Raw genomic sequence first — 19591 nt, 5'->3', positions numbered from 1 at the left:
TAGGTGTATATTGACATTGTGGCCATTGCATTCAAACAGACGTGGATTTAGCCGTGGTCGATTAGGCTGCAGCCCATGCAACGTCCACTCAAAATATAGGCACACTGCGAGAAAAAAGTGTCTTTGCAAGAAAATGTGTAAAAGATATCACGGACCACTGCTGCGTGATTAGATCTTTTCATCGTGTTTATTTCCAGACCATCAGATTATCACCCGATCCCTTAGAAATTAGTGCATCGCTAAGCAAAAAGGTCTACGACAGGGGTCGGCAACCTTTTTCTAGTCGCGGGCCAAAACCAAACTCAGAAAGATCTCTGCGGGCCGCAACTAAGAATTGTGTTATTTTCATGTTAAAACAACCGTGAATCAGCCAGACCTCGGAACGTAATAACATTTTAAGAAGGTTGTAAAGTGTTGGCGGAAAGAGGGAAAAGATAACGCGCTAAAGTTAATGTAGCTGAGTGTTGGCACACCTGGCGAGCGAAGCGAGCGCGATTTTTTTGGTATACCGGGATTTCTTTTAAATTTCTTGCAAGTTTTTATTACATTGCCGAATAAAAAAGGGTAAAAAATATACGTCCAACATTTTGAATAGGTTTTCCGTGACGCACTTGGCTACCTTCCATGGCGCAACGGTAAAGAAGCGCTGATCTAGGTGAAAATACAACATCAAAACGTAAACAAACCGGATGTAGAATGATGTCACGCGGAGCGCGAAAAATTTTCACACTTACGTAGTTAAAATAGTCAAAAAGTATGTGAAACGGACTCGTGTCTAAATTGTCATTGTCAAAGAGGCGGCGCGCCGTAGGTAGGCGACTGGCCAACGACAATTAGGGCACAATATTAGAGTTAGGGTCGCACAATATTTGAGATAGGGTGCTGGTTGGCGTTTGGGTTAGGGTGGGTCAAGTGTTATTAAAATTAATCTTCTTATGCAGAGATTTGTTAAGACAAAATAGTGCATTTTCAAGACCTCAACGTCGAAAAGTCATACTTTTTGATCCTTCGGATGCACTAATTGTCGTAGACCATTTTGCTTAAAACTGCACTAATTTCTGACAGATCGAGTGAGATTATGCGTTTACCGTCAGTGCACGTGTGCTATCATCAATATAAATATTCTAATCCCAAGATATTTGACAAAATGACGTAAGTCCAAGTCATTTGTCCAAAATACTAATGTCAAGTTATTCTGGTCAAAACACTTATGTTAAGTGATTTAAAAACAGTGAAGTCAATAGAACACTGGTTATAACTAGGGCCATTTTTATTTTAACCTAAAAAAAAAAAATTTTTTTAACTTTATTTTAACCTAACGAAATTGCTTGTTTCTAGAGGCCACAGTTCTTCCTTGAATTGATGCCAGTTACTCAAAAACATAATATTTTGTCGATTTCAGACCCAAACGTAACATTTTGTCGCAAAGTCAAGGTGTTTTATGGATTATAAAAAGTACGTCGGTTCTTTTGGCGATAGATTTAGCTTGCTTAGGCATTTTTGTATTACAAAATGTCAGTAGGCTATTCCTAAAATCCAAACTGTTGATCTTCGAAAAGACCGCGTTTATGAAGATAAAGTGTTTTATAAGAATTATTTAAATACGTAACAATAAATAAAAAAAATGGCAATTTGCGATAAAAGTTCCTGCTGATCCAAGTGGGAATTGTGACATTTTTCCTGCTTTTATGGCTTAATATGGTTTAGTTGTGTCGCAGTTCCTGATTTACAATGCTTTCACGACAATTTTTACAAAAATTACTCTCAAGAAACACAAAAACTTTGGCAAAAAACAGAATTTGACAAATTTTGACTTTATTAAAAATTTTAACTTTATTGTAAATTTTAACTTTATTTTAACCTATAAACTTCTTAGAAACAGTCCCCTAGGTGCTAAAAACAACTTTATTCTTTGATTCGTGGACATACGAGGTCCTTAAAAATTTTTAACTTTATTGACTTTTGCGGGCCCTAGTTATAACTTATACGTAGAGGAATGTTTTACAGGAATTTATATTTTCGGGTTACTGGGTTAGGGATTTAGAGGGTCGTTTCACCCCATCCGTCAGAAATCAGTGCAGTTCTAAGCAAAAAGGTCTACGACAATCAGTGCATTCAAAGGATCAAAAAGTCCGACTTTTAGACTTTGAGGTCTTGGACAATGCACTAAGATTAAGTTTAACAATACTTGACCCAACCACACCCAAACGCTAACCAGCGCCCTTAACAATACTTGACCCAACCAAACCCAAACGCTAACCAGCGCCCTAACCCAAATAATGTGCGATAATTTAATAATTATAACGCTTCAGGCCCCAATACCTCAATTTGTGACGTAATAATCTTAAATACAATGGACGAGAAATCTTATGCCCATCCGAGTTTGGGCCTTTTTCCCCAGCATTTAAAGAATTATTAAAATTACGCACATTATTAGGGTTAGGATTCGGGTTAGCGTTAGGGTTTAGGTGGGTCAAGTGTTATTAATCCTATCTCATAGTTTTTGTTATCTTTTCTGAACTTTTAATGAATATTTTTAATTTATCTACGCCGGGAGTTTACCTAAAGGTCCAAATCAGTGCATTGCCAGGACCTCAAGGTCTAAATGTCTAGACTTTTCTGCCATTGGATGCCCTGATTGTCGTAGACCTTTTTGCTTAGAAATGCACTGATTTCCAACGGATCAGGTGGTCGTTTCGTCTGTGGCCTCATTCCGGACGTTGGACTTGAATGTTGCGGACGTGATCCTGATTCTGTTTGTTTCTCTTGTTAGCTGGGGAACCTACGAAGTTCGCCGTGCGTTTGTTTAAGTCACGTGATAAGACCGCTGGTCCTGTGACTATTGATCAATTTTCTTTTCAAGTTTGCTAATTAAACAATGTTGTGCAATCAACTCATTTGACTGGATGCGGCTCTAGCAACACTTTGGGAGGTATTTTCTTAGCGGAGGTCTCCTCCCTTGTATTTACAAAAAAATTAAGCTAATATAGGTTGCTTAATTGTATAAAACTAGGGTTGGGCATTTGACCAGTCAAATAAAATCCAGTCAATTGACCGTTCAAATACTCGTCAAATAGGTTAAATATTGGTCAAATACTATAAACACTATCATAATGCAATTGAAGTTAAAAATAAACCTTGATTTTAACTTTAAATAAATATAGGAACGTTTTGGCTCAGATACAATGGTTTGTAAAACAAAAACAATTTATTTTTGACTATCAATAATAATTTTTGCAAAACCATGCCCATCTTATAGCAATACTGTAGCAGTTACTGTAGCAATTTTTACCACTACTAGAACCACCAAGTTTATTAACGAAGTTTAACAACAAGTAAATGCATCAGGTAAAAAGTATTATTACTCCTCGTCACAACTTTTGTCACTATCTGATTGTTTTAAATCAACACCAGGATTTACTAAAGACAAGGGATTTGGTTCTTCTAAATTTCTAAGTAGCCTAAGATTGTGGTATACCCCAACTAGTGTTTCCTTTTATGACAAACGCGATTCATCATATACGTGCATTTATTCTAAAGTTCTAAACAAAATAAATCTACTTTACTTTTAGAAACACTTTGTTATTACCACAGAACATGTGTTTGCATCAAATAAACCCTACAATTTTATATTTGAATTCTTTAAAAAAGTTACAATCAAGATTATTAACAACTCAAATCACAAAACAACCCTTAAAAAATTGACACCATTTGAATCGAATATTAGTATTTGACCGGTTAAATAAACTGCGGTCAATTGTCCGGTCAATTGACCGTATTTGACCGGTCAATTGACAGGCTTGCCAACCCTAAAACCAACAAAAAGTTGCTGGTCACTTATTATACATATTGAATATATTTCGTATTTTACAGAAATCCCCAACAATCAAGAGCAATTACCATGAGGTTCCTTTTGAGCATTGTATTTCTCATTTTGTGTAATTTTGTTAGTGGAAAATATGCTGAGTCCGTGCTAACAGTTGTTAATCCAGTGGATTTTATCAAAAGCAAGGCAATACAGTCCATTAGTATCACAGATCAAGTGCTGATTGAATCTTTGAAAAACTTAAGAGATAAAGTTTTCAAACCAAACTTTACGGAAACATGGGATCCTTGTGTCTTGTCAATCAATCAAATTTTGCAGGATGCAATGAAGCTGGAATGGTATGCAGTAAAACGTAAGTTTGTGATCAAAATACCCACAGTTGTTAACCTAAACAATAAATTATAAAACCTTTAGTTCTTGACTCATGGGGGAAACTTGAAAGTGGAATTTTACAGTTAAACATGAAGTGGATGGGCCGTTACTATGAGTGTATCGATGTGAAAACTGCTAATTTTAGTGGAAAATATTTTTCCGCTCTATTCACATCAAAAAATGTAAGTGCTGTTAGGTACTAGAATTTTATAAAACTTTAACCTATTGTTTTGTAATGAATGATCATAGGTTGCTATGTATGTCACAGCTTAAATCTTAGTAAGATAACTTGAAATAACTTTGCAGCCTCAACAGCAAATCATAAAGATTACCATCGGAACCTGTTTTCCAAGCACTTGCTCACAATCAAATGTAACCAATTTGCTTAGTGCTGTTTTGGCAAATATTACGACAACAGTTGATACACCTGATCAAGCCCTGCTTTCAGATTCTTTATCAATTTTGGGATTGTGAGGATTAAATTTTTACCAATATGTTATAAAGTTAATATTTGAGTATTAGTCAACTGTTTGGTAATTTAACTTTGGTGCCAATAATGGTATGTAGCCCGTGTACTCTTGTACTATAACCAGGGCTGGGGAGCCACCGTAAAATAGCATTAGCTCCAGCTCCGGCTCCAGCTCCGGAGTCGTAAAACTCAATCCTTTGGTTCCGGCTCCAGCTCCGGAGTAGTAAAACTCATATCCTTTGGCTCCGGCTCCAGCTCCGGAGCCATCAAACACACACCCAATGATTCCAGCTCCGGTGCCACCAGTCACTTATTCAATGGAAGTTTTAAAAATTGCTTTGGCTAACTAGAGTTGGAGATTGAACAAAATATAATTTCTTAGCTTTAGCACCACAAATTGAAAAATGGCTCCAGCTCCACAAAAATAATAAAAAAAGCTCCGGCTCCAGCTCCACAAAAATAATATCAATGGCTCCGGCTCCAGCTCCACAAAAATAATAAAAATGGCTCCGGCTCCACAAAAATAATAACAATGGCTCCGGCTCTGGCTGCAGAGAAAATGCTTAGCTCCGGGCTCCAGCTCCGGCTCCCCAGCCCTGACTATAACAGAGTCAGCCGTATTCACAATTTGTAGATAACAAGCTGTAATTGGACACTTATTATTGTTTGCTGCTTAGTTCGGGGTGATCGAAGATTGTCATATATTAACCTCTGTTGCACAATATTATTGAGTGTTTATTGTGGGCAACACACAGAGTAATTTGAAAATCAAAAAACATAATGACATTTGTTTAATCTATGTTAAATTTGGTACTTTTTATTGTATATTTTATTGCAAGAATTCAAAGTTATTACTGAATTAGGCAATGTTTACAAAACATAATTATGTTGAACACATGTGACTTCCTGGCCTAAGTTTGAACCACCCTGACTTTAATTGTGTAAAACTGATGTTGGTATATATGTTTTTAAATTACATATTACATTTTTTGTCAGATTTATGTTGATTTTCATTTGTTTTATTGTTGTCTCTGCTACCCTTTTTGATGGCATATTTATATACAAAAAAAAGAAAACCCACAGTGAAATATGTAACACAATTGCAAACAATGAACGAGGCAAGTTTTTTGTTAATTTGCCAATCTGAGCAAAATCTATGTTTAAATATGATAGATACAATACATAAATATAATATAAACTTTTTGAATTATTTTGTTTAGCGATAGTTTTTATTTTATTCAAGTCTGAGTTTTAGAATATAGTTTATTGGCGCTTTTAAATTTGGGTCATATTGTTGAAAAAACATAACAAACTACATTACAGAAACAAATTTCCTGAAATATGTCCGGTCGTTTTCAGCAATTGAAAACAGTAAACGATTGTTAAACACCGAACAAAAACCAGGAGATATACACTGCCTTCATGGAATGCGCTTCATCAGTATATTGTGGGTTATTTTGGGACATTCCTTTTTGATAGCTTCTAACTACACAGGTGTGTATTCATATTAAACATTTTGTATTTTTTATCTTGTACAATAAATTTCCATTAAGCTTAAGATTAAAAACATAAGCTTTTGTTTCAAAATTTTGTAATTTAGGTTTTTAAATTAAGCATGTTAGGTGTATTTTAACAACTTTTTCATAAAATTTAAACTGATTTTTCAGACTCAAATAGCAAAACTTTTTAATGTATAATGTTACCTTTTATTAATTTTAACAAATCTTTTGTGAATTGTAATAAATCAAGGCTAAATATGTAGTAATTTCATAATTAATAAACAAATCTTATTTAAATTTTTTTTTATGATTTTTAGATAATCTTCTATTCATTGCGGAATACTTTACCAGTTCTTGGACATTCCAGGCTGTAGCCAATGGCACATACTCTGTGGATACATTTTTTTACCTAAGTGGCCTTCTTGTCACATATTTGGGAATGAGGGAGTTAAAACGTTCACATGGCAGAATAAATGTACCACTTATGTATATTTACCGTTATGTCAGGTTGGTAATTATTCATTATTGACAAGCTGTTTGTTTTTTAGCTAAAAAATTGACAATCTGTTTGTTTTGCAAAACAATATCAGATATAGGATTCGAAGAAAATACAAATACGAAAAAAGTTTTTAACTATTGTTAATTTGTTTCATTCAAAGCATCATGTTATCTGTAACATAGCTAGTGTTACAAACTTATTCTCAAACTATTTTTTTAACAGCTTCCCAAATCAAAAATTAACAATACAGCTTGGCAAGTGCTTGATTTTTTCCAATTTTATTGTTGTTTATAAGTTGTAATTTTTTTTAAAGGTTGACCCCTGCCTATGCATTTATGATACTCATGACTGTGTCTATAATGCCCCTTGTTGGCACAGGACCATCTTGGTGGGCATCTAATCAACCCATGGTGGAAACATGTACCAAGTATTGGTGGACAAATTTACTCTACATAAATAACTTATACCCGGTTGATATGACCCAAGAGGTAATATAAATGCACAAATATGTTAATGTTATTGCCGAAACGTATGTAAATAAAAGAATGAATCTTTATCATTTATTTGGGCCACTCTTTTTCTACTGAAGATTATGAACAGATCCATGTTCCTAAATATGTTATAATTGAAACTTTCATTTATATTATTATTTCTCTTTTAATACCAAGCTTATTTACAACGAGCTTCTTTGTATTGGTTAGCAACTTAATGTTTGGTATTAAATTTCAACTTAAGTTAATTGTTATTTGTTTGTATTTCAGTGCTTTGCTTGGGGGTGGTACCTTGCAAATGATATGCAATTTTATTTGTTGGCTCCCCTTTTTCTCTACTTTCTTTATAGGTTTGTTTTCATATTGGGCGATTTATGATTAGGTAGCATGAGAGTGTTTATTTGAACAATTAATATCTTACAGTGTTTCTTTTCAAGAATATTATATACATGTTAAATGTTCTTTACACTTATTTTCACCCTGCTATCTGTGCCATTTTTAGGTCACCAAAGGTTGCATTTTCTCTTATGGCATTTTTTACGATTAGCAGCATTACAATCACAGGTGCGTTTTCCAGACACACACTACAACAGCCTCAAGTCATTACTATGGCCTCTACTGCTTAGTAAGTTTTTTGGTTTAATTTTGAACTAAAACTTAAGAAATGCATTTTTGCATTGTTCCTATATTATTTGCCTGTTTTAACTACAAAAATGCAAAAAAAGGAAATTGCGCTGAACACAAATTGTATAAAAAATACTGTTTTATAATTTTTAGGAGAATATTTACATCCCAAAGGCACTTTTTTATACCATGCACATTGCACATTGCACACTCTATATTTGTTTTGTCTAGTTAATTAATATTTATTGGCGCTTGGTTGATCTGGCTTTTGTATCACAAATAACACCTATTCAATTGAAAGTTGAACAAGATAAACAAAAAGTTGCATAAATATGTCACAATATGTTTTGCAAAATCATCTTCTTATTTTATGATCAATGCAGGTCACGTCTAAATAAAAATAGCAATTTAAACATAATAAGTGGAAGCATTTCCTGCCAGTCCTCCCTGAATGTAATTAGATTCAATTTCTTTGAGGTAATTTCTGCACTACTTTGATGAAGAACAGCATGTTTCTTAAGGTTCTTTTTATGAGAAAAATTTGCGGGACCATTTCTTAAAATTTTAGTTTTATTCCCACCCTATCAAAATCGTGGATCCACCCATGATAACTTGGTACACAAAAAGAAAACTGCATTTATAGAACTATTGCTAGCTAACCTTATCAGGGTATATATTCGTTTCATTAAAGCAAGCTTTTAACTGTTACACACAAACAAAATCCAGTGCTTATCAAGCAAAACCACGCTGCCAGTATTATGCGCTATATGTTTTTTGGCAAAAGTATGGCAACATAGTGAAATTAGCATGAATGACTTGTTATTAATTGCTATAAAAGCAAGATTGCATCACAGGTAATTAACATTATCAATATGGTTTTATGATTTATATTTCAACTACATTATACACATATGATTTGTACGATGGTATGTTGAACAACCTTATCCAAAAAGCTTTGGTGGAATTTGTCAGATAGTAGCAAACCCTAAGATTTTTTTTACATAAAAATGTGTTTCCTGCTGAACAATGAACATTTTGACCTTTAGAAACAAATACTTATGTTATTAAAAGGTTATAAATTTCAAAACTAATTTTCCAAAAGATTGCAGCTTCTGCAAAAATTATTTTCAGTCATAGATATACAGTTTGTTTAATTATAGAATATAAGTTTTATTTTTATGTTCTTAGCCTTGTACTAAGCATCTTTGACAAACCTGGAATTTCATCTTCAGTCTCTGGATCATTTCCGACTTTAGCAAATTCTACTATTAATAGCACTGTGATTGAAGAAAGTTCACCTATTAGTGTCTACATGTCTGATTTGTATTCAAAGCCTTGGTGCAGAGTTAGCGTCTACATATTTGGCATGGCAATTGGTTACTTACTACACATAAAAAATAATGAAATTAAAATGAAAAAGGTAAAGAATTAAGATCTCTCAATTGGTAAAAAAGTCAACTATTTAATATATTTTTTTAGATTACTGTCATTATTGGTTGGGTGTCTGCAGTGGCTATTAATATGTCTATTGTGTTTGGTTTGTTTTCAACGATTAATCAAAAAGGTTACTTGAATGTTGACCTTGCTGCATTTTACAATGCCATGTCCAGACCAGCATGGTGCATAGGTTTAGCTTGGGTAACAGTGGCTTGTGTGAGTGGCTATGGAGGTAAGTTTTTAAGGTTTACACACCAGGGTTTAAAAAACTCAAATTTTTCATGCACTTGTTGCTTCATAAAACACAGTTTTAAAAACCTTTTCCAACATATGAAACTGTTTTTAAAAATCATATGAAGTTTAGTCATGAATATACTGTTGCTGTCAGGCATTGTTTCAATTATAAAATTGTTCTTCCAGCAAAATTTTACAATTAAAATTTATCCATTTTGTTGCAAACAGATTGTCAAAAAATAGTTTAACCCTTTGCTTGTCAAAGAAATTTTTATATTATTTAATTTTAAGAACTGCAAAAACATGCTTATTTGATTAAACAATATAATTTGGGTTAACACATAGCCATATAAAAGTGAAATATTTTTTAATATTAACTAATGCGCTTTGTGTAAAGGTTATGTCAATACTTTTCTGAGCTGGAAGGCATTCATACCATTGAGCAGGTTAACGTATTGCTTGTATCTGATTCACCTATTGGCCATGGAATGGCTTTTATTTACCTCTGAAACCCTTTATCACTTCAGCATCCACCAAGTTATAATGCTATATACAGGTAACTGGCGGAATATACACTTTTAATGATAGAACATTTTGATTTTAACATTATAATTTTTTTTCACATCACCCAATATTTTGTTTTTGAGTTGGTATGCAAGCCAACTTCAGGTCTTTTGTCCGGTTTAAAAATTGTTCAAGAGTAATATTTCATTCTGTCATGTAATTTTTTTTTTTAAATTAATTATTTTTTTTACTTAAAACAATTGGTGCAAAGTAAGGACACAATGTCACCCAGTGGAAGCAACGTAGTTGGGAGAACCACTGATTCATTATTTGCTGGATTATCTATTGAAATCTGTTTTTCTTTGGTGCATAGGTTCCCTTATGGTGACAATGATCCTTGCATATATTCTTCATCTTCTTGTGGAGGCTCCAGTTACTGGATTGATGAAAATACTAACAGGAAAAGACAAAGTCATTCAACCCAAACAAACGCTAACGCAAGGGAATGATGCTAAACTATTAATAGGAGAGGATAAGAATGATGAACATGATGCATAAAAAATAGTTCCAAACCTGTAGTTTAAAACGTATGAAATTGTGTATCAGGTTATTTTATAATTTAAAGTTCAATGAATGTAATTTTTGTTAAAAGCACTTTCATGCAATTTTAGTCAACTTTTGTAAAAGTAATTGCGTTTTTATTGTTTTTTAATGCATTTTTTTTTCGACTGCTTGCACTGTGGTTGAATTAAAATGTTATTATTTTTTGTTCCTTGTGTTTTTTAAATCGTTTGTACTGTAAATTAAATGATATTTAATGTGCCGTAATTAACCCTCAGTGAATAAAATGGACTATTTGTCGTAAAATATTTATTTTATTGTGTTATAAAATATTAGGAGTACAAAAATGTCTAAGAATTACTGGGTAAAAGCTTATTAAAGGGGCCGCAACTCCTTGTGAGAACCACCACTGTAATAGGACTTAGTAGAGACGACATCTAGTCCCGCCATTAAAGTATTCAAAGCGATTATATTATCTCCTTGTTACCGTTAAGTCGGTTTTAAGTGATTGTATTTGGTAATATTTTTAAATTAACTTAAAATTTCGTCGTTGTAAAGTGGATCGGTGGAAGTCGCACCACATTTTTTCTCTTCAAGGTTTAAGTTATAATTTCCAGTTTATACATCGTAAATGGGGATTTCCCATGAATTATTAAACCTTGCTGTTACGCGTGAACGAGCAATGGCGCGCCTTGTAGTTCAAGAATATCGGAGAAAATTTTGTCTTTCGTGTTTCGAGGATTTGAGAGGGTCACGTTGCGTTTTTTTAACATGTTGTCAACATTTATGATTTTGCAATAAAGGTTATAAAAAGTTTCCTTCAAGTTCTGTTGTTGTAAAGGATTGGGTATTTCGCAGAACCTTGGTTTAGTTTTTCACTAAAATTGTATTGGTTGAACTGAATTCTTTTGAATTTCTAACTTGAAAGTTTAACCACTGCTTGTGTTACGTTTATTCACCTGTTTCCTACATGTAAGTAAATAATTAATAAGTAATATGTGTCCAATGTATGTGTTATTATTAGTTTTCCTAAGTTAATATGAAAGTTTACATTTTTGTTTTTATTACTCTGTTCCTCGAATATTTATTTATATGCAATAAGGTACATCATTGACAATGAACAAAAACTTGCATCTGTAAAGTTATTTAGAAGTATTTTCATTTTTATGTGGTCAATGGCAATGCATGTCTGACCAGATTGCATTCCATAACCCAGATTGAAAACTTTGAATTTTGCAGCTTAAAATTGTGCGGCTGTTATAACGTTATTTGTAATATTTGCCCGGCTGAAAATGGAGTACTATACTGAAAACCGTTAGCGCCACAAAAGTTTTGCGCATTTGAGCGATTTTTCGTGGCTGACCGCATTTTATGTTGATTTTACATGAAATGCGCGGCTATGACCGTGGCTCAATGGGAAACTGTGCTGGGGATTTATCCTTACCTTTCAACCCTGGTCCATTACCTTATGCCAGTGACCGCATTTGGTGTGAAATATTGACAACATAGTGAATTTACAATAAAAAAGGCCTTTCTAGCATGTATAGCGCAAAATATTGGTGTAGAATTTTAGCAATAATACTATTTGTGTGAATATTTCACACTACAAATAATGGAATGTGGCCAGATTTTTGACTGTCTATTGATCCAAAACCGGATTGTTAACCTGTTGGTTAGCGTAAGTTCTTAGTAAAAATAGGTGGTATGTCAAATATGTAAAATAGGTGTGAAAATCATTGGGCTGAACAAACATGAAAAACTCGTAGCATCCTTAACGTTTGAACAGCAGTGCTAATTTTAGATATAATTAATTACGCAAATGTTAGGCTGCTTAAACAAGAATCTCCTTATTGCAGTAGCAAAAGTTCCCAATACCAGGTGTGTTATGCTGCTTTGTGAGCTATTATGTGCTGAAAGCAGAGGTATGCTGCACTTGCAAATTGAATTCTTTAATCTGACTACATGCACATTAAATTGTCAAGGCAGTTATATTCATTTTAATAACAGTAGTTGTACAGTTCTGTGGTTAGTGTAGCCCTTCAAAAATTGAAATATCAGGGTTGAGATTTTGCACTCGCTTGCTCAGCAATGCTGGTGCCAGTGGCCCCTGGCGAATGCTGATGACACTTGTTCATCTGTCTGGTCAGTTTAACATTGGTTGTTGTTATCAGACATATTGGACTCATTTTGTTCTGCAGGAAATGATAAATAATCAAACCTGAATGCTAATTATTTAGTCTTGGTACACAGTAATTGTTTTACACTTTTAAATGACTGACAAAATTTACACTTTTGATTGACTGACAAAATCCATCTCCTGCCCAAGAAAACTATATAACATTGAAAACACACCAAAATACAAAGTTAGACTGGACGAAAATTCATAGAATGTGTGTTGACACTTTTTTTCAGTGTAACTTGGTCTGGACAAGAACTAGTTGATAGACACTCCCAAAATGAGATTCATATCCAATTCTGACGTTTATTTCCGGTAGTTGAAACAGATATAATTACAAACTCGCGTGGCAAGTTTAGATAAAGGCCTGTCTCTGCGGCGACACATTTGTAGTGCTTGCTTTAAATGTAGCCTGGTAGTGCATAGTCAGTGTTTTTTCGGGCAAACAATTACGTAGCATCTCGCGATAACCTTCGCCTGATAATTAAGTGTCATTCAAGCGTTACTGGGCGAGCAACTACCATGGAATTCCAGGTGCAGAGTTTGCAATTTTCTTAACTGCATTAATTTGCAAAAGTCCCATTCCCTCATAAAACATGCTGGCCTTGGACAAAATGCGTAACATTAAATTATTTGCAGTACATATTACACAGTGCATAAAAGAACACTTTAGTCAAAAAAGTAGAACTGACACACAACATGTTGCGTTGTACTCACTACATTGGCAAAAAAGAACACATTACAGTTTCCACAACTGCTCCAAATGAGTGTTGTTAAAAATGTTAAACATTTAGGAGATTATTTTTCAATACAATATACACATGTTAGCAAATTGTTTTAATTTATTGCTTTTAGAAAAAACATTCTGGATTTGTTTCACTTCAATCGTACACTGAAAATTGTATTGAGAAACCTGCCAATAGAGTAAAAATTGGATTTGAAATTACCTCTCTGCGCTTTGGTCTTTTAAAATGGCACCCTGGTTGGAAACCACTGCACAATATATTAGTTCAAGTGACTACAATATCATCATAGGCACTGATATAACTAACTTCTCCAGCCCTTATTTGTTGCACGCCAATGTGTTCAGGATTAAGAAATGTGATTGTTAAATTATTGGCAACCTCTGTGAATGATGATATCTGACAGCGTTTTATTACAACTGAGTGTCTATACAGAATCATGGTGCGACGCCTTGGAAGATTAAAGCGATGCACAAGGGTGTTCAATGTACAGTTAGAGTACCTCTGCTTTAAACCTGTAATGTTTGTAAAACAAAATAAAAAGTACACATCAGTCGTGGTTCTAGGTTGGACTTAATTTGTTAATTTTGTAAGAAACGCTGATTACAACCCTCACAGCATGGCACCTTATGAGAAATTTGCACTCGTCCATCGCGCAAGTGTCTAACAACCAACACTCGCCTGGACGAAATAACACTAAAAATCCTGGCATTCGATGCTGTCTGCGAATTTCAAATTATTTTTAGATATTTACCCTGCCTTTCTATTTTGGTTAGTATACTATACATGTGAAGTTTTTGTTTGGTTGGCCACGATTGTTTCCTGGACTACTGAATACAACAGCTTGTTTAATTCTTAGTTGGGCAAGCATGTTTTGTTAGCGATTTATGCAATAATTGAGTCAAATAGGTCTAAAAACAACTATGATTTTGTCAATCGGCACTCACCCTGAGCAAATCGCACTTGAATTGCCGAGCTGGTGAGTGCAAAATCCCAACCCCTTAAATGTTTATATATATTTTTATATGGCAGGTGGTACTAGTTGGCATAAAAGCCACATAATTTAAGAGGACAATTGGTACAACTCACCACATAGGATTGCTATTAAATTAAAATTTGCCAGTGGAAGTCTTGTCAGCCGCTTTCGAATTTATGTTCTAGGAATTGTTTTTCACCAGTTAATAACCTGCCTTTCCATATTGGTAGAATTAATTATTTCTGGTATGCAGGGTTGTTCCTAAGCAAAAAATTATACTCACCAGCCGGGTGAGCGGCTATCAATCAGCACTCGCCAAATTTGTTGGCACGCCGTCTGCAATTTCGGTCCTAGCTCGGTCTTTTCTTGTTATCGTTAACATGTCTTTTGGTTTCTATACGTAAACATTAGTTTTTATAAAAGTCTGATCGTTTATTTCCTTGCATGGATGAACAAATTAATTACCCATAAAACAGTTTACACTTAAAACAATGGTTTTAGTCTAATTATTTATTACAATCTTTAGTTAAAAAATTAACCCTGACAATTTAGTAGCCACGGCTTGCCTGTTTTCCATTTATCTAAAAATCCTTGTGCTCCTCTTTTTTTGTATTCTGGTTTTTCTGTGCTTGAAGGACGTTTCACCCCAGGTTGCTTCGCGCCACAAACAAAGCGCCACATTTCGCCTAACACTATAGTTACTGGTTGAACAGCAAATAATGACAAAACAATTGTAAATTTACAACTAAACCATTCATTCGCAAAGTTAACAACCACATGCACCAGAGGTTATGTGCTGAAAGACGCCTTATAGTGGGTTGTTTCTGTTTTCCAAGGGCGTCCGCAATGGTTGCGATTCGCAGTTGCGATATAAAATATTTACAGACAGTTACTTTCTAAACTTAGGCTTGGTTAAGACTGCTATAAACTTTAAGAGATCGCAACAATATACTTACGTAGACTAATTCCTAATTATCAGCTTTAGTCACACAAGTAGGCAATATTTTAACTTACAAATATTATTATAAGACATTTGCATTCGTACTTATTGTTACCAAAAACTGCAGCAATTGCATATAATTTTGTTATACAAACAATAAATACAGAAAAGTAAAATTCCTATCGCTGGGTTTACCGCAAGTCCAATAAACTTTTCCAAAGGGGTCAACAACCGGGATTAACATTTAAAAAATAACAAATTTTAGGTTACACAATAAACCATAACTATTTGCCACTGCAGTAATGACATCTTTGATTGTTTGCCGGTAAAAATTTTTTTAAACGGACAAAGAGTCTTTATTACGGGCTTCGAATGTGACTTCGATTAACCTTATTATTTGTGTAATGTTGACCGTAATTATATTTCACATAATAGTGGGTGCTTAACACAAATTGTCCTACGACAACTGATAAAATTTCTCGCCAAAGCCACTCGCCAGTCGGGCGAGTGGGCAGGTTTTTTTTTAAGGTTTGGTTTAGGTGACCGCTAAGTAGTTTTAAGAGACCGCAGGGGTTTCATTTAAATACCAAAAAGTTGCAAGTCCAAAATTTGGAAAACTGCCGGAGAAACCGGACCGTTTCGGTCCCCCAAAGCACCTTAAACAAAACACTGCAAGTGGGTATCAATTACACTCGCCCACAGCAATTTGCACTCGCATTGGCGAGCGGGCAAGTGCTTAATCCCAACCCTGGTATTGCTAGCCTTGATTGTTTACCCGACTTGTAAATGTGTACAACTTTCGACCCTGTCTGATAAGAACAACCTATTTTTGCTTTTGGCATTGGTCAGTCGATATGTTAATTGTCTTGAGCGAGTTAAACTTTCATTACCAAGAGGTGAAGGCAAAATCACAACCTGCAACATTGATTGTCTATCTTGCCAAACATGGCATGTTCGATAGCCAAATATTTTTTAATGAGTTGGATGGTGTTTCTACTTTGTATTTAATTTTTATTGTATCCTATTTTTTACTCTAACACAGTTTTCTTATTAAAGGTGTTTTCTATAGTATGAGAATAATGGATATTTTTACCGGCAGCGGTGGTTCAAAGAGAATAAATGAAGACATGTACAGTGCAACATCTGGCTCTGTAAACAATGGAGCCAAAAAGATACGCACAGATCATAATAATGAGGAAGTATCAAAGGTTATTCATATTCGCAACTTGCCGACTGACGCAACTGAAAATGAAGTGATCAACCTTGGATTAAACTTTGGTAAAGTGACTAATTTGCTGATGCTGAAAGGAAAGAACCAGGCTTTTTTAGAAATGGAAAGTGAGCAGATTGCCCAGAAAATGGTGGAAGATTGCACAATCAGTCCTCCTACGATTCGCCAACGAATAATGTACATTCAGTTCTCAAATCACAAAGAATTGAAGACGGACAATTCTCCAAACCAGCAAAAAGTTCAAGCTGTCCTTCAGGCAATGCAACAAACAGAAGGGGGTCATAATCATGTTTTAAGAGTAGTTGTTGAGAATATGCTTTACCCAATTACGCTTGACATATTGCACACTATCTTCTCTAAGTTTGGTGTAGTTCTTAAAACAATTACCTTTACAAAAAATAATCAATTTCAAGCACTTCTCCAGATGGGTGATGCACTTCAATCTCAAACTGCTAAACTTTCCCTGGATGGTCAGAACATTTATAACGGGTGTTGTACTTTGCGAATAGAGTTTAGCAAGCTTGAAGCATTAAATGTCAAGTACAACAATGATAAGAGTAGGGATTACACCAGAAACGACCTGCCATCTGGTGAAAATGCTATACTGAGTACACCAACATCACTGCAGTCTATTCTTGCAGCAACATCAAGCTCCCTAATGCCATCTCCCATTCCAAACCATGCTGCAACCATAGCCGCAGCTTTGCAGCAGTCTCAAATGCAATTGTCTGCCTCCACTGGTGTCTTCAAAAGTGCAACAGTGGCTGCGCAGTTAGCAGCATTGGTAAGTGGTCAGCATGTCCCTGGTGGTCAAGGCAATGCAGTTTTGCATGTGTCCAACCTGAACGATGAGGTGACCACTCCTCAGATGCTTTTTATGCTGTTCGGAGTCTATGGTGATGTGATTCGTGTTAAAATTTTGTACCAAAGAAAAAACGTTGCCTTGGTACAGATGAACAACAACACTCAAGCAAACCTTGCAATCAAGTACTTAAAGGGGATAAAATTTTTCGGCCGTGTCCTTCAAGTGGTCATGTCCAAGCACACCCAAGTTCAAATGCCGAAGGAAGGACAGGACTTTGAAAATCTTACACAAGATTACACAAGCTCCAATTTACACCGCTTTAAAAAACCTGGATCTAAAAATTTCCAGAACATCTTTCCACCCTCTGAGGTCCTACACTTGTCCAACATTCCTCCAGAAATCACTGAGGAGTTCCTTAAAGAGACCTTTTCCACTTATGGCACTGTTGTTGCCTTCAAGTTTTTTCAAAAAGATCGCAAGATGGCCCTGATTCAGTTATCGGGGGTTGAAGAAGCCATTAAGTGCCTAGTGATGCTGCACAACTTTAAACTATCTGACACCAATCACCTAAGAGTTTCGTTTTCAAAAAGCCTAATCTGATTCCTTTATTGATCATACAAGAGAGTTCTTGTTGCACTGGCACATAGATGTCGTGGGTTTTATTGTGATGATTGATCAATCACAGTTGCATGCTATTTTATTGGTGGTTAACTGTTATGAGCAATGAGAGAACATAAAATGTTTAAAGTGTTGCAGGCCCTTTGTTAAAAAATGCCACCCTTTTGATTAATCTCTGAATACTTCATGCTGTAGTGGCGTATAGGGCTGGTATATGTTTAACTTTTTTTGAATGCGATATCACATGCAAATCTTTTACTTCAATGCTTTATGCATGTCATCGTCAACAAAATGAATAATCAAACAGATACTGATTGTTTATTGTATAGTTATTTCATTATAAAAAAAACACTTTTGAGGATTCATTTGAAAAGAAGTATTGTAAAAAAGTTGTTTACTCTGTAGATAAATATTTCAGATGCTAAATTTTGTTACAAATTGGCTAATGTACTTTATCTAGCATGTGTTAACTTTAATTTACAACCAAACAAAATTCCCTTTTAATGTAGTTTATATGTTCATTGTGTGTTTTTGCTTGTGATCAAGCGTACTATCAAACCGCTGGCAATTTTGTGCCATGTCCACTATTGTATCTACTTCTATACCATATACATAATCCATTCAAAATATTCTTATGGCTAAAAAGCTATTAGTATCCCGATTATACAAGCTAAATTGAGCCTAAAATATCAAACATTTTATGCATTGCATTTGCATACATTTAAACAGATCAGGAATCTGCTATGCATTAGCGTTTATTCATGTCTATTGACAATGTAATATGGGTTAAACAGAATTTATTAGTTTAAACCATCTGAATTGATCAGAAATATGTATTATGTAGTTTAGGCTTGTTTTAACATGAATGGCTATAAATTTAACTGTACTTATGTGCATTTATGGACGTGACAGACACTTTATATACAGCATTTATTGTAAGACCTAGCTTATGTATGCTTTCTTTTGAAAATGAGACAATTGTGTTACCAGTGTTCAGCCCTTTTTTATTGGCACAATATATAGCTTCAACAACAAAAACAAAGCGTAATTTGTAGCATGCCTTGTCAAACTGCTGGTGCTATTTTTTCTACAACTGTGTTGAATTTCCCATGACCCAGCTCTTTCGGACATGATTATAGTATTTAACTTTGCTTTTACTCTCTGCTTTACTTTGTCAGTCTCAGACTGACCTGTGATATATCTTTTCCACTCTCTCGATATATAAATACTGACCAAATTTTTCGGCATTTGTTGTAATTAACATTCCCCTTCTTTGAAAGGAACTGTTACCATTCTTTGAGTGAACTTTTATTTTTTACTGATGTTATGTGTAGGTCACACACGAATATCATTAAAATAATATAGTTATTTTGCTTGAAAGTATATTGCTGTTGTGGTGCTTCATTTAAAGAAAAGGTGTCTGAAGACAACTTGTAAGTAAGATGTTCACTTTTAGTCAAAGTAGAATTTTTATATTGTTTTAAGTAGGAATTCAAAAGAAATTGATTGACAAGGTTGGTTGCTATGCATACAACTTTGTAAGTTTTAAAAAATTATAAAAAGCAAAAAGCAAAAACAATATGTTA

At 34.5% G+C, this 19591-nt stretch overlaps 1 protein-coding gene and 1 pseudogene across 2 annotated transcripts; both read left to right on the top strand.

The window, feature by feature from the left end:
- The first annotated feature begins 2862 nt into the window (after window positions 1-2862).
- On the top strand, window positions 2863-11480 carry LOC146147911 (nose resistant to fluoxetine protein 6-like). 2 transcript variants are annotated; one of them, XM_083386470.1, is made up of 15 exons: window positions 2863-2932; window positions 3874-4178; window positions 4241-4380; window positions 4514-4668; window positions 5664-5770; window positions 5979-6161; window positions 6484-6673; window positions 6979-7153; window positions 7427-7506; window positions 7659-7781; window positions 8203-8207; window positions 9013-9200; window positions 9260-9449; window positions 9849-10007; window positions 10329-11480. In XM_083386470.1, exons 2-15 carry the CDS (start codon window positions 3902-3904, stop codon window positions 10511-10513), a joined length of 2157 nt encoding a protein of 718 aa, XP_083242596.1. In that variant the 5' UTR covers window positions 2863-2932; window positions 3874-3901; the 3' UTR covers window positions 10514-11480. The 2 variants fall into 2 exon arrangements, with proteins under 2 accessions (XP_083242596.1, XP_083242597.1); XM_083386471.1 differs by lacking the exons at window positions 2863-2932; window positions 3874-4178; window positions 4241-4380; ... (1 more) ...; window positions 5664-5770; window positions 8203-8207 and having other exon boundaries at window positions 5995-6161; window positions 8969-9200.
- Window positions 11481-16415: 4935 nt separating this feature from the next.
- On the top strand, window positions 16416-19339 carry LOC146147910 (polypyrimidine tract-binding protein 1 pseudogene; annotated as a pseudogene).
- Window positions 19340-19591: the final 252 nt, after the last annotated feature.

The sequence above is a fragment of the Ascidiella aspersa genome, chromosome 4 (assembly GCF_963924565.1).
Source record: "Ascidiella aspersa chromosome 4, kaAscAspe10.2, whole genome shotgun sequence".
In the NCBI taxonomy this organism is placed as follows: domain Eukaryota; kingdom Metazoa; phylum Chordata; class Ascidiacea; order Phlebobranchia; family Ascidiidae; genus Ascidiella; species Ascidiella aspersa.
Note: the sequence above shows the minus strand (reverse complement) of the source record. Positions and strands in the feature narration are given on the sequence as shown.

Excerpts from the sequence above, each read along its gene's own strand:
- LOC146147911 (XM_083386470.1), top strand. The coding sequence starts at position 3,902 with ATGAGGTTCCTTTTGAGCATTGTATTTCTCATTTTGTGTAATTTTGTT. Across the intron at positions 6,674-6,978 it reads TATATTTACCGTTATGTCAG|GTTGACCCCTGCCTATGCAT; the intron begins GTTGGTAATTAT and ends TTTTTTTTAAAG. Across the intron at positions 10,008-10,328 it reads AGTTATAATGCTATATACAG|GTTCCCTTATGGTGACAATG; the intron begins GTAACTGGCGGA and ends TTTGGTGCATAG.